Genomic DNA, 12,791 nt, shown 5'->3' with positions numbered 1-12,791 from the left:
GTGTATCACTTTATAAATCAGCTTGGTTTTCAAAACTACTGCTTAATTTGCTTCAGATAGAGAAGAATTGTATTTGTAAAATGGTTACATTTAATTACTTAAATATCTTCATTCTGTTTCCGAAAATTCTGTACTTGGTAACTGTTGCCAAGGTCTTGAAAAATTTTGCTGGCAATTCTAGAGTTTCATTGTCTGATGCTGTATGATATAATGCTCTGAACTTTCTTCCATTTCAGTGCTGTTTTAAGGTTTCTCATTTTTCATAGTAAATCTTGATTACATCTCTAGATCATTTTAGTGTTTATTTCTACTCTATGCCTAGTAGTCCTAGGGGAATGATGATTTTGTGGCCTTCAGTGTTGCAGTTAGTTGACTGAAGCATTGACTTTTCTGTATAGCAAGCATTATGTATTTGTCACTGCTATCAGTCTTGTGTATATTTTGCTATGAAGCCCATTTTTTTATGGGCTTAGAATTTGTATATTGAATTTTTTTTTTTTTTGAGAAACCAATCTCTTAGGGAGATTGTTCACACATCAGCTTAATGTCCCACTGTTTCTCTTGGTATGTATTTGTGGTTCAAAATCACCAATTCTAATTTTGTCATGTAGCTTTGAGGTCACTTGTGGTTTTCTTAAAACAAAGTAATGTATTTTTTCAGCATATCACTCAGGGTTGTATAAAGCCTTATAAACACATATCTGCTGAGTCTAGTGGACTGAATCAATTCTGTTTTTCACATTTTTCCAATTTTATAGCCAGAAATGTATTTTGATGACAGTTCAATTTTCATTTAAAGTATCATCTGAATCTAGTAACAAATATAATTAACTTTTGTATTATGTTATTGTTCATCACCTCTTGGAATCTAGCTGATCTTTACTTGTTGATGAGGAAGTAGTCTTTCATGTTTTACCAAGATACGCTTTTGGTAATTTTTAATTGGAATGACTAGTTTTCTTTGTGCCAACTCTGGAAAATTTTAGCTTTTGCTATTGATACTCAAAATAGCTAATTCTGAAATATGGGTACCTGAGTATCTCATTATATGAATACTAGTTTCAAATAAAAATCTGCTGAAGTACGTAAAAATATAACTCCGATGTTTTACCTATTCCAAAATTCATGCTTCATACACTTTGGATCATATGTTAGCTTTAGAAAGTATTCAAAATAAATATTCTAGAATATATTTTTGAGTTGTTTAATATATATTTTTCCATCATTAATTTGTTTTCACATGCATGCATTAAAGTACATAATGAATATTGGAGGGAAAAAAACCTGTCAGATAAAATTCCTGGCCCTAACAAAATTTATCTTGTTTAACATGCAAATTTATTTTCTTCATGTTCTTTAAATATGACATTGATTTCACTGTACAAGATTTGGATGTGTATATATATATTCAAAAAATGTGTACTCATTTATAAAGCAGCTAACTGTCCTAATGTTAACAAGAAGTGTGATTTTTTTTTTTTTTGCCATCAGATATACCATGTTCTCTAGACATTTGCTTACAGTCACAGGCATTTCAGCAATAGAATTTGTCAGAATCATTGTCCTTTAATAAACTTCTGAATAATGTAGTATGAAGATTTAAAAAATTTTTTGGTGCATCACAATGAAGTAATAAATTCAAGTCATCTGATCAAAAGCTTTATGTAGGCAGATCAGAGTTGCTCTGTTCACATGAAGATTTCCTGCTATGTCATATGACACCATCCACAGTTTAATATGTAATATTAATTTATAACTTTAGGTCTCAACTAATGTATTTTATAATACTGTAAAAGCAAACATTTATAAAAATGTATGGAGAAATTTGGTTTTCATATACCCAAATGGAAAATGTGGGTGTGGTATAATAGCCTGACCCTTAATAGAGCTAAACTAGCTTTGGCAATGTTATGTTTAATATGTCTATACTGCCTTTTTGGAACTCAAAATTTATATTTTTGTGTAAGTAACCCCCAGTGGTTTTGCTCCCTTGAGTTTCAGCCTCAACATTAATTCTTGTAAAACTTGAACAGGAAAGCAGTGTAGTCAAGAGCAAACAGCTTTTGTGTTTCTAATCCTGAACACCTTTATTAACTGTAGCAGAGACAGAAGTTCCACATCCTGGAAATACTTTGTGTGTGATGCCTCATCTCTCTGATTGTGCTGTCCTATGGAGTAGAAATATAATTCAGGGACTTGGCAGTTGGTGACTAAGCTTGACAGGTTTCAGCAGTAAACAAAAAAATGAATAGTGAAGGGTCTTTTAGTACTACCTAAAGAAGCTCTTGTTACAGCAGAGGGAGACATGGCCTCTGCATTTTTTGAGAAAATAATATGGGGAAAGAAACTGCAGGATGAATATGAAAGAAAGTTGTATTGCTGACTTTGAATATTAGGCAAAAAACCAAGGATTTTTTCAACCAAAAGTTGAAGTAAAATTGTGTGTGAGATCATATGACTTGGTGTGATTCATTGTGTAGTAGGAAAGTGCTGCCTCTCCTTTATAAAGTGTTTGCTAGTGCTAGAGAAATTGCCTAAATGCAGAAATACAAAAGTCTATGAGCAGATACACCATTAATCACAAAATCCAATAGACTGTTTAAAAGCTCCTTACAATTACCTGGGCACAGATTAATACCAATGTACAGACCACTGTAACTAAAATGAAGTTCTTTAAGAAGCTGAGGTTGAATCCAAATTGGTATGTTTTCAGAAATAGTTTTAAAGCCTTTTGAAAGAAAAGTTGCAGACAGAAGAGTTAAGGTTTTTTGGGTTTTTTTTTTTTGGGGGGGGCAGGGGGGTTGAGGTTGACAATGACTCACAAAAATTACTTTGTTCATTATTCCTGAAAAATAAGAGTTTCCATATGTGACTTCACAAGCTAAACCTGGAGCAACCCTTCTTTATTCCAGCATTACCCAATAAATCTGTTTGCTTGAAAACACAAGCAGTTAAATACTCTGAAGTATCATTGTATGATCAGCAGCATTTTTTTACCTTTTGCTAGTTGTATATTTAAAGGAGGGAAAAATGAAAACATATTTTTAATACCTGGAAACAGATGTGTAAAATGTGTTCTAATATCTATAGCTATTATAGACTTGCAAGAGAATACAACTCAATTTGATGACTACTGTAATGGTGATTGTCAAAATGTGTTTTGCTGCATGCTGTTTTGTTTGTAATTCTGTGCTTTGTCTAATTTTAAAATCAACATATGAAACATCCACTTTTATTTTCTCTGACAGAGAGACAGAATTTTATATTAGTAGACTCTGTATCTACTTAGCTCAGGAAGAGAGTCAACAAGACCCAAGGGTTGCAGAAGTTGTCTACTTTGGAAAAGTGACTTATCTAAACATGGAAATCAAAATATGTTAATTGACAAAGAGACTGACTATTGGACGATGATGAAAATGTCAATTATTATTCCAAATTATTAGAATACAAAATGCTATTTTGAAGACAAGCTGACATTTTCAGAGTCAATTAGATTGGAAGGTGATGTGTTGAGACTGTCTGGTCTCTTCCCCTGCTTGCAAAAGGTACTCCTAGATAAAGTCACTGTGGATTTTGTCCAGTTATGTTTCAAATGTCTCCAAGAAAGGAGGCTCCAGAGTTGTTCTTGAATTTATTTGTCATGGACATAATGATTCCTGTTAAACAAATTATGGGAAAGATCACCATAGTAGTACCTGAAAACACTAAATTGTGGTGCTTTCTTTGATTATTTAATACATTTTTAATGATATGACAGTTGTCCAAAAATTGGTGGAATTGTAAATAATAAAGGAAAAATATCAGGGTAAGCAATCAGGATGACATCTTAACCTGGGCTGGAAAACTTGCTATTGTGGTTTTTTTTACAGAATAGTGTTGAAATTAAATTGCACTGTTGAAATTAAATTGTATGTATACATATTTGCCACTAATTCCATAAAGGAATGAAGGTAGGTACATCAATATATTTAAGCAGAGCTCTATTGACTAGACTTGAAGTCCCAATTATTTGAATTTTTAATTTTATGTGTTTGCAAGGACTCATCTTTTTGTGTAAGTTTATGAGATTGGTCACTCATATTTTATGTCATTCATTAATTTTGTTTTATAGCATGAAATCTGCCCCTGTGTACTGATTTTTCATGTCTTTCCAGTGGTACATGATAAGCATTGTACACATCTACAACCGGTGGAGAAACAGTGAAATACGCTGTTACGTCAATGGTCAGCTGGTATCCTATGGTGACATGGCCTGGCATGTTAACACGAATGATGTAAGATTTTATTGGTTTTCCTTTCTCATGACATTTTGTTTTAAGGTTAATTCAAAAGGAAAAAAGTTACTTTTTTTTTTTTCCTCAAGATCTATGTAAATTTTGGTTCTAAAATGTCTATTTTATTCATTCTTATTCATCTACTTAATATTATTAGTATTATTGACTTTTTGAGTTTTTGTATACATGTTCTCTCTTTCTGTACTTTTGACTTTGCAAAGTTTCAGAGCTTGGACCTAATGGAGCAGCAAATCCTGCTCTTTCTGGGTCAAAGTTCTGACTGTGGAAGGCAGACAAAATTATTTTCTTGTGCTTTGCCTTCAGCTAAATTTGTGATAGAATTTCAGAGGTTCTTGATTCATCAAGTTACTACACTTTTGTAATTTTTTATTTATAATATGGTTCTCATTTCTTTCTGACTACTATTAGGGATAAAGAAGCCTTGGGGAAATGAACTGTCTTTTGCTAAATTCTAGAGGCAAAATAGAATTTGAATAGGGAGAGCTTAAATATTACATGTTAAAGTAGGAGAGCTCTGACTTCCAAAGGTTCTAATTTCCATTCTTTGGGGGTATTTTTGGTGGAATTTTGACTTGCAAGAAAAGAATAGCCTTTCAGTTTTTGCAGAACATGGTTTCTCCTTGGTAATATAAATATTTTCATGATAGGTGAAATGTGATGACTGAAAAGCCAGCTGAGGTCTCAGAGGATCTGGTCTGGATTATTTGTTATGGTGTGAGGATCTGTAATCCTTAATGACAAATACTTAGCAGGAGGAACTGCTCCTTTTGTTTGTATTTTCTTTACTGTATTCTTTTCCACTTTTTCATTCAACAAAAGTACAATCTTTTCTTAAGGTGAAATTGTTTTGCCAACCTTTAGATATTTTGATTTAAGTCTTAAATATGTACTAAAGTTTTTATTTTGTCCACTGGATAATATTCTATGAAAGTTATCATTAGCTCTCCATTTTTTAATAACAAAAATCTGTTCTGTCAATAGTAGGAAGTAGAATAGAAAAATCAGAAAATTCAGGAAATCTTTATGAATGTAATGTATAAAATACATAAAAGGAAAAATAGGGGTATTTTGCATTACCTAGGAAGAGAAGGTCTTGTTTTAACAATAACTTTCTTGTTTCATATAAAGTTTGACTTGTTAGAAGTGTTCCCTTGAAAAGTCTTGAGCATTAATCCAGCTTATTTTGTTAACATCTACCTTCATACCCTTACACTTGGATATAACTTTAGTCTTCTGAAAGTTGTCTATAAAGTACCTTACCATAGTAGATTTGGGGGAAAAGAAAACACTATGTAAGTCAGGCAATCATTCTTCTTTCTTTACATCCCATGTTGAGCATAAGTATTTACGCAGTTTACACTGGTTTAACAAGTACAAGTTGTGAAAACAGAAAGGGTCAGGAGCTGCATATTGTTGACTAAGTGCAGCTGACTGCTCAGTCGTTTTTATGGATGAATATTGTAAGATAATCAAGATGTAATGTTAAAATTGTTAAATGTACTGATGACAAGATTTTTCATTTTCTCACTGTGTCAAATCTACCACTGAACAATATGCATTATGATTAAACATTTTTAGACTAGCAAAGCATTCATTACATGTACATTATCGAGTTTCACATTAAGGAACTGAATAGAATATAATTTTTTTTAAGCATAAGTTTTGTCTTGGTAGAGATTGTGAATTTATTTTGTTTCTTCCCCAGACTGATTTTGCATTACCATTCCCTAATATTTTTGTGACGGCTTTTTCAGTATCTGAAATTTACCTCTTGTTATCCAAGAAAGAGCTGTAGAAAACCTCAGTTTACCATTTTCATATGTAACCTGGGAGACATGGAAGTAAAAATAGAGGGGGGGAAAAAAGTGAAACTCTAAAAAAATGCTTATTTATTACTTTATTTTAATTTATTTTTTCTTGTATTTCTTAGAATTCATTCTTATTTATACAAGGCCATGAATTTACTGGGTTCTTAACTATTTCTGTATTATGGCCAGGCAGATGTAGGATATTACATGATGTACTCATTATGGGTTCAGGTCTGCATTCTTCAAAAATATATGTTGAATTAAGAGATATGTTTTCATTATTTTGAGCCTTCATATATTGAATATTTGCAGTATGTTTCACCCAAATGTTAGAGGGAAGATACAAATTTGGATGAAAAAGGAGAAGACATTGTAAACATCTTTGTTTTAGCTTTGTTTCTGTTTTGGATGCTGCTGATACTCTGTTTCCATAGAGCCATTTTTGGCTCCAAATTCATTACTACTATTTAATGAAATATAAAACCATAGCAATGCCTTTATCGATTGTTTTCATGTCCTGTGCAATATACCATGGCTGGTGATAAAGGACTCATTGAGCTTATATTTCAAGGGGTAAATATATCTTGGGATTATGGCAAAAAGGCAAAGTGACATGCATGGCAAGGTATAACTCATGTTTACAGATTGCTTGGTATCTGGAACAGAAGTGGATAAAATTACCAGGAAAAGAGGAGTTAGCCCTCCCCTTCAACTAAAATAAATGGGAGCACCTAATCAAGAATGAAGTGTCAGAAATGGGAAAGTGTAAACTGGGAAGAATGAAAAAAGAAAAGGAAATTACTAGAGGCTAACAAATCTACAATTTAAATATAATTAGAACTCAGAATCTGTTGAGAGCTACAACAGTTGTACAAATAATGGTAACTAGAGGAATCCAGGAAAATACCCTTCTAATAGGCAGAAATGTAGTCTCAGAATATTTAAGTATCAACTACGAAAATGGTGGCATCAATACCTCAGACAAGTTCCTCAAATAACCATTGAAAAGGGCAATTGCTCAACCTTAATTGATGTAACACTTCCTGACAGCAATGGCGCACTGTCATGAAAGCCTTCAAGGCTAAGCAGCAGTCAAAAAAAGTAACTGAAAATTTTTATAAAATTTTGCCATTAGGTTTACCAGGAGTCAAAGGGGTCTGTTTAACTCATCTTTTCCACTGTACATCCTGGATATGACTTTGTGAATCAATTTTAATGTAGGGTTTTTGCCAGAAGTTTTAATTTTTTTTCAAAATGCTTAAAAGAATAGAAATTCCAAGGGGAAAAAATTAAGAGGTAAATCAAAGGAGGATAAATAATAGACAAAATCCCGGATACTTCTTCCCTCACCTGTTCTTAAAGCTGAGCTCCAGATCTTTGTCTGTCCTTACATATGAGTCCCCTTTTCCTTGTTAACAACCTATCCACCTAGAGCAGTTGCTATAACAGTTCACCATATTTCATTTCATTCTCTAGACTGACAAAGTTTTCCTTAAGGTAAAATTCAGCAGTTAAGCCAGATGAAAAAGGAAGTTTCCTAATGCAGGTTCTATTGGCTCAGCTTAAAAAGCGATGTCAGATCCTTGTTTCCATTCAATAAAGCAGCGATGACTCAAGAAAGCTGAGAGAATAACCTTCAAAGATCCTTGAGCTTCTTCCTCTTGTCCTTTTGTGCTGCATAATGTCTTCTGGTTTCTCAGGTCTTTGTTCTAGGTAGGTTTTTTGGAAGCACCTGAAAAACTTTACCAAATCCTTGCAAAATAGCCACAAAAAATCACTTCTAATCTGAAATAGTATGATGTGGAAAGACAGAAGGGCAGGGATAGTTAACATCAGAAGGGAGGGATAGTTTTTGGAAGAAAGAATGGAAAATAACATCTAGTGTGTATTCTTGTGTGTCTTCTGTAAGGCAGAAGATGATTTAAGGTCAAATCAAATCATTATAGGCTGTGGTCAGAGAGGGAAAATATGCAACACCTGCAAATTAGAAAAATCTGTATTTGTTTCCTTTTTTTCTTCTAGAGGTGTTCAGCTCTGTTGGCACAGCAGTCTAAGAAGAGGGCATTTCAGCATGTGTTCTTGTGTATTTGCAGTAGGAGTTCTGAGTACAATTACAAGAAAGTTCAAGTGTGTCATGTTCCTAGAAGGCAATAGGAGGGATTGTTTGGTACTTGAATGTACTATTCTCATTTTCTCTGTTGTATGTTGACCAATTAATAGAAAACAAATCCTAGCAGCCAGTCACATGGACTGGCTCTAAAATAATTACTGCTATAATATTCAAAATTAAGATGTTCACCAGATGCTAGTAATAGAGGATTGATAATGGTTTGTTTATGTCTCTCTTTATTTGTGGCTTTAGTAGTTGTACATTAATACTATTTCATTATTAACTGCCTCTTTCTGATACAGAGCTATGATAAATGTTTTCTTGGATCTTCGGAGACTGCTGATGCAAATAGAGTGTTCTGTGGCCAACTTGGAGCAGTATATGTATTCACTGAAGCACTCAACCCAGCACAGATTTTTGCAATACATCAGTTAGGACCTGGATATAAGGTAATACCAGATTTGAAGAAAGATAAATCTGGAAAAATAAAATGATTAAGAGACATAGTTGGAAGAAATGTGAAACATGTGAATATTCCTCATAGAATTATGTCAATTTTTTTCATGTGATTTGTTTTCAGCAACATAGGATTACTTTTTCAAGTATCCTAACTAACCCTAATTTTCTACCATCTTTTTGAAATATTAAAGTTTTGTTTAAAGCATAGCTGAAATATGTTTGTATGGGAAATTAATTACTTTGGGTCATAATCAGATTAGAGAAATTTTGTATTTGGTGCACTGAATACCAGAGAAATAACTTCCTTCTCTACTGTTTGTATTTAAAAATGTGAGTTAAGTCAGATTAACATTCAACAAGGCATACTAAAACAATTCTGTTCAAATGCATGGTTTCAGACAGTCTTATTAAGGCAAAAGTTGTGCTTTTTATACTCATGCTTTGTCAATGACATTGAGGGGAGAGATTGGATAAATTAATGGTGCATGCATAAACTTAGGTCTCTAGTCTTGGAATGGGTGTGTATTATTTCATTGAGAAAAACAACACAGATACTTCACGGAAATCTGCAGAAACTCCTTTGTCAATAATACTTGAAAATTAATCTACCACTAGGTTAAAAAAAAAAATTAATTTCAGTTTATACTATTGGGTGTTTCCCAGATTTATTTTTTCTAATTTTTTGAAATTTCTGGTTTCATCCAAATGAATACATATCATTTTTCAGTACATTTTTTAGTGCATTTTTCAATACATATCACATCCTCTGAAAATAAAAACTTGTGAAAGTCATAAGTAAAAATCAACATTTAGATTCTAATAGTTTTAATTTTGTGTGTAGAAAATGCATACTCTTAATAATTTGATTTTAGCTAGTATTTGAATGACAGAGGCAGTTGGAACTATCTTTTGTGGTATGTATCTTTGTATGTAAATAACCATGTATATATCAGGATTACATGGAGAAGAAGTCTATTACATATAGTTGATGGTTAAAATTTGCCTCAAAGCTAAAAATATTAAGTCAGTTAAGAAAAGTCCATCACCTGTGCAAACAAGGATGTTTTATTCCAAAATTTTTACGGTATTTTGTTTAGACAAATATTTCTGCAAATATTATTTAGTCACACAAAAGAAATTAATGTAGCCTTATATTAATAATAAATGTAGTAAGTATTTATGAATTTATTAAATTACTGAGTTCCAGTATGCAGAAACGTACTGGGGTGATATCAAACCAGAATAAGGCTGTCATGTGTTTCAAAAAGTGCAAATTACTATGTAATATTTTTTGATTGTTGAAGGGGTTGATAAGGATATGAGCTTTCATGCTAAATGACATTTCCAATAGTTACTGCACTAACCTTATTACAGTTGTCAAATTTCCCTGCTTGATTCATAGGCTTCCCTTAAATTACATTTCTGCACACCTGTAGCTTCTTAGTGATTTTTTAAAAAATGTCATCTATATTTAATATTTTGGGGAAATTCTTCTTTTGTCTGTCATGGTTTTGGATTTGGCTTATGTACATTTAACAGTTAATGCCCCCTTGTTCTCTGAAAGAATTTTTTTTCCTTGTCTAAAAAATCTTGAAGTATATTTTACTATTTAATACCAGATAAAAAGAACAGGATCCCAGAGCATTACCCTAGAAATAACATTAATTTCTTTGACTTTTTTATTCCCCCAAAAAATAAGACAAAATGTAAGATTTTTTTGACATTTTTCTAGCACAAGATCTGCTCACAACCAAAAAAGGAACCATGTCTTGTAGTTTAGATATTTCAGGACACCCACTGTAGTTTTCACTCAAAGCCTGCTCGTTTCATATCTCATTTAAGGTTATTTCTGTAAATCCTTTCAGATTCTGTGCTGGTGCAAAGGTCCACTGGTTCAGAATAATTCAGTATGGGATTTAATAGTCTAAAGGAGCCTCAATTGACATATAGTTTGTGTTCCTGAACACTAGAGATCGTGTTCTCGCTCTTATACAACTTGCTGATGCAAACTGGCCTTTCAGAAACTTTTCTTAAGTAGTTCACTACATTTCTTGCTCATTCTAATTGTTAGTACTGTTAGCCAACTGGGAAAATTAACTCCTTCTAAAAAGACCCTAGATTAATTGTGAGCTCCAGTTGTGCCAAACTTTTCTGCCAAAGGAGGATTATTCAAAATAAACCAAAATAAATTTATTGAAAATAGTTGAGATTTTTTTTTTTTTAAACATCTTCATACAGATATTTTTTCTTTCCTATGACAGTATATGGTGGTTCCTTTGATTCAAAATTCATACTTTGGTCCATTATAGCTGAGGATCTGATTCTTTAGGGGAAGTGACCATTCCTCTACCTACTTTGCTCATGAGAGGAGACTGATTTTGCCTCTCATTCAACTGCCCTCACAATCATTTGTAATGCCTCTAGTCTATTGACTGCCATTAAAACCTCTGGAAGAGAAATCTGCATAATCTACCAACATACAGGACAGTTTGCACATATTTGTTAATGTACATAGTAAATAATGTTGTGAATGACACCAAAGCCACAAAATTCAGGACAAGTGAGAGCTTGATATATAGATAAAAATACATCTGTTGCACATTGTCCCACTCCTGTTCTGTGGTACAGGTAGGAGCAACATATTTTAGGACTGACTGGAGAAGTCATTAAAATAAGTTTTACTTATTATGTGTGTCCAATAGTTGTATATTTATGTATAATGTTCATATTATTTATGGCACATGACATTCTTGTATAGAGTGTAGTAACATAGAAAACAGTTCATAGTCCTTCCATGCTGATCTTGCTCAGCATGTTTGTATGAGTGCATTTGGTTATAACCAGCATGCCCTAATAATAAAATTTGTTAAGAAAATAGATGTTTTAGTTTGAAATACTACATTTTCACTTGTAGACAAAGGCTTTTTCTTAAAAGAGGAGGTTCCATTTTGTGAGTAGCAATGACAAACTGACACTCTTAGTAGCTATTGAAATTACTCATAATCAAATCTTTAAGGTGAAGAGAGTCAAATACACTGGCAATAGAACCATGTGGTTTGTCTCATCCCCATTAAGTCTTCCCAAATTAATCCATAATGTATCTTGAAATTTGAAACTATGTTTAGTAGAAATATATTGCTATTCCATATTTGCATTCCCAGTTTTTGTCTGTAATAAAGCACACTCATTTTGAGCCTTGCCATTGCTGAACAGGACTTTTACCTAGTTGTTAGAGATTGAAGAAAGAAAAAAGGAAATGAGAGCAACATCCTTGTTCTCACTGTGCTTTCCCTGCTGCCCATCCTTGTTCCCAGGCAGCAAAGAGAGGAGAGCCTGTCTGTGCTGGAATCCCGAGGGGCTGATAAACAGAGTGGAGGGCAGGGGAGGTAATGTGAGAGGAAGAGATGCATCTGATACCAGTGTTTGGTGCTGTTTATAAAAGGATGCTTCTCAAAGCCCTGTTCTAATCTGTGCCACTCCTCTGAACCCTCCCACAGGCATTTCAAAGCACGTTATCAGATTATTCCATATGTTGTTTCCGTGTTTGTTTTTGATCAGTGCTGCAATACCAATCATTTTGTCACATAAGGTTGGAATAAGAATACACTCATTCATGAGTGTATTCATGTGTATTCATACAGACACAAAATAGTACCAAAAATTCAAATCTGCTTAAACCAACAAGAAAATATTTTATGTATGATTGCTGAACCTACAGGGGCAAAATGTAGTGAATAGTAAATCAGGAAGCTGCAGTCTTGCTACTAAAGGAAGAGGGGGAGCTGCTGGTGATCAAGCACAGATTCTTTTACTGGAGAATTTACTACTGAAGTAATTCTCATCTCTCTCTGTTATTTCCTATTCCTATAGGAGCAGCAAACATACTTTATATGGATCCTGTATGTGTATTTTTACCTTATATAGAGTATGTTAAATCCATGGCTATTTCTTTCTGTCTTGATGCCCTCACACTGCCTGTGCCAGACCTCAGAGTTGCATATACACAACAGCCTCTACTAACCTCCTGTGGATGCATTTTCCCATGTTCCCAGTACAGTATGCATATACTGAATTTCTTTTCTCTTTCTGTGGATCAATGCTAGTAATAAAGAAGTAACA

At 33.2% G+C, this 12,791-nt stretch overlaps 1 protein-coding gene across 5 annotated transcripts in view; it reads left to right on the top strand.

The window, feature by feature from the left end:
* Nucleotides 1-12,791, top strand: part of NBEA (neurobeachin) — a 451,486-nt gene that overhangs the window by 95,030 nt on the left and 343,665 nt on the right. For all 5 annotated transcript variants that reach the window (XM_021541930.3, XM_021541926.2, XM_021541925.3 and 2 more), the window contains exons 7-8: nucleotides 4,155-4,274; nucleotides 8,516-8,662. In XM_021541930.3, the coding sequence (XP_021397605.2) occupies nucleotides 4,155-4,274; nucleotides 8,516-8,662 (267 nt within the window). The remainder of the gene's footprint in view (nucleotides 1-4,154; nucleotides 4,275-8,515; nucleotides 8,663-12,791) is intronic.

This window comes from Lonchura striata, chromosome 2 (genome assembly GCF_046129695.1).
Source record: "Lonchura striata isolate bLonStr1 chromosome 2, bLonStr1.mat, whole genome shotgun sequence".
In the NCBI taxonomy this organism is placed as follows: Eukaryota; Metazoa; Chordata; class Aves; order Passeriformes; family Estrildidae; genus Lonchura; species Lonchura striata.
Note: the sequence above shows the minus strand (reverse complement) of the source record. Positions and strands in the feature narration are given on the sequence as shown.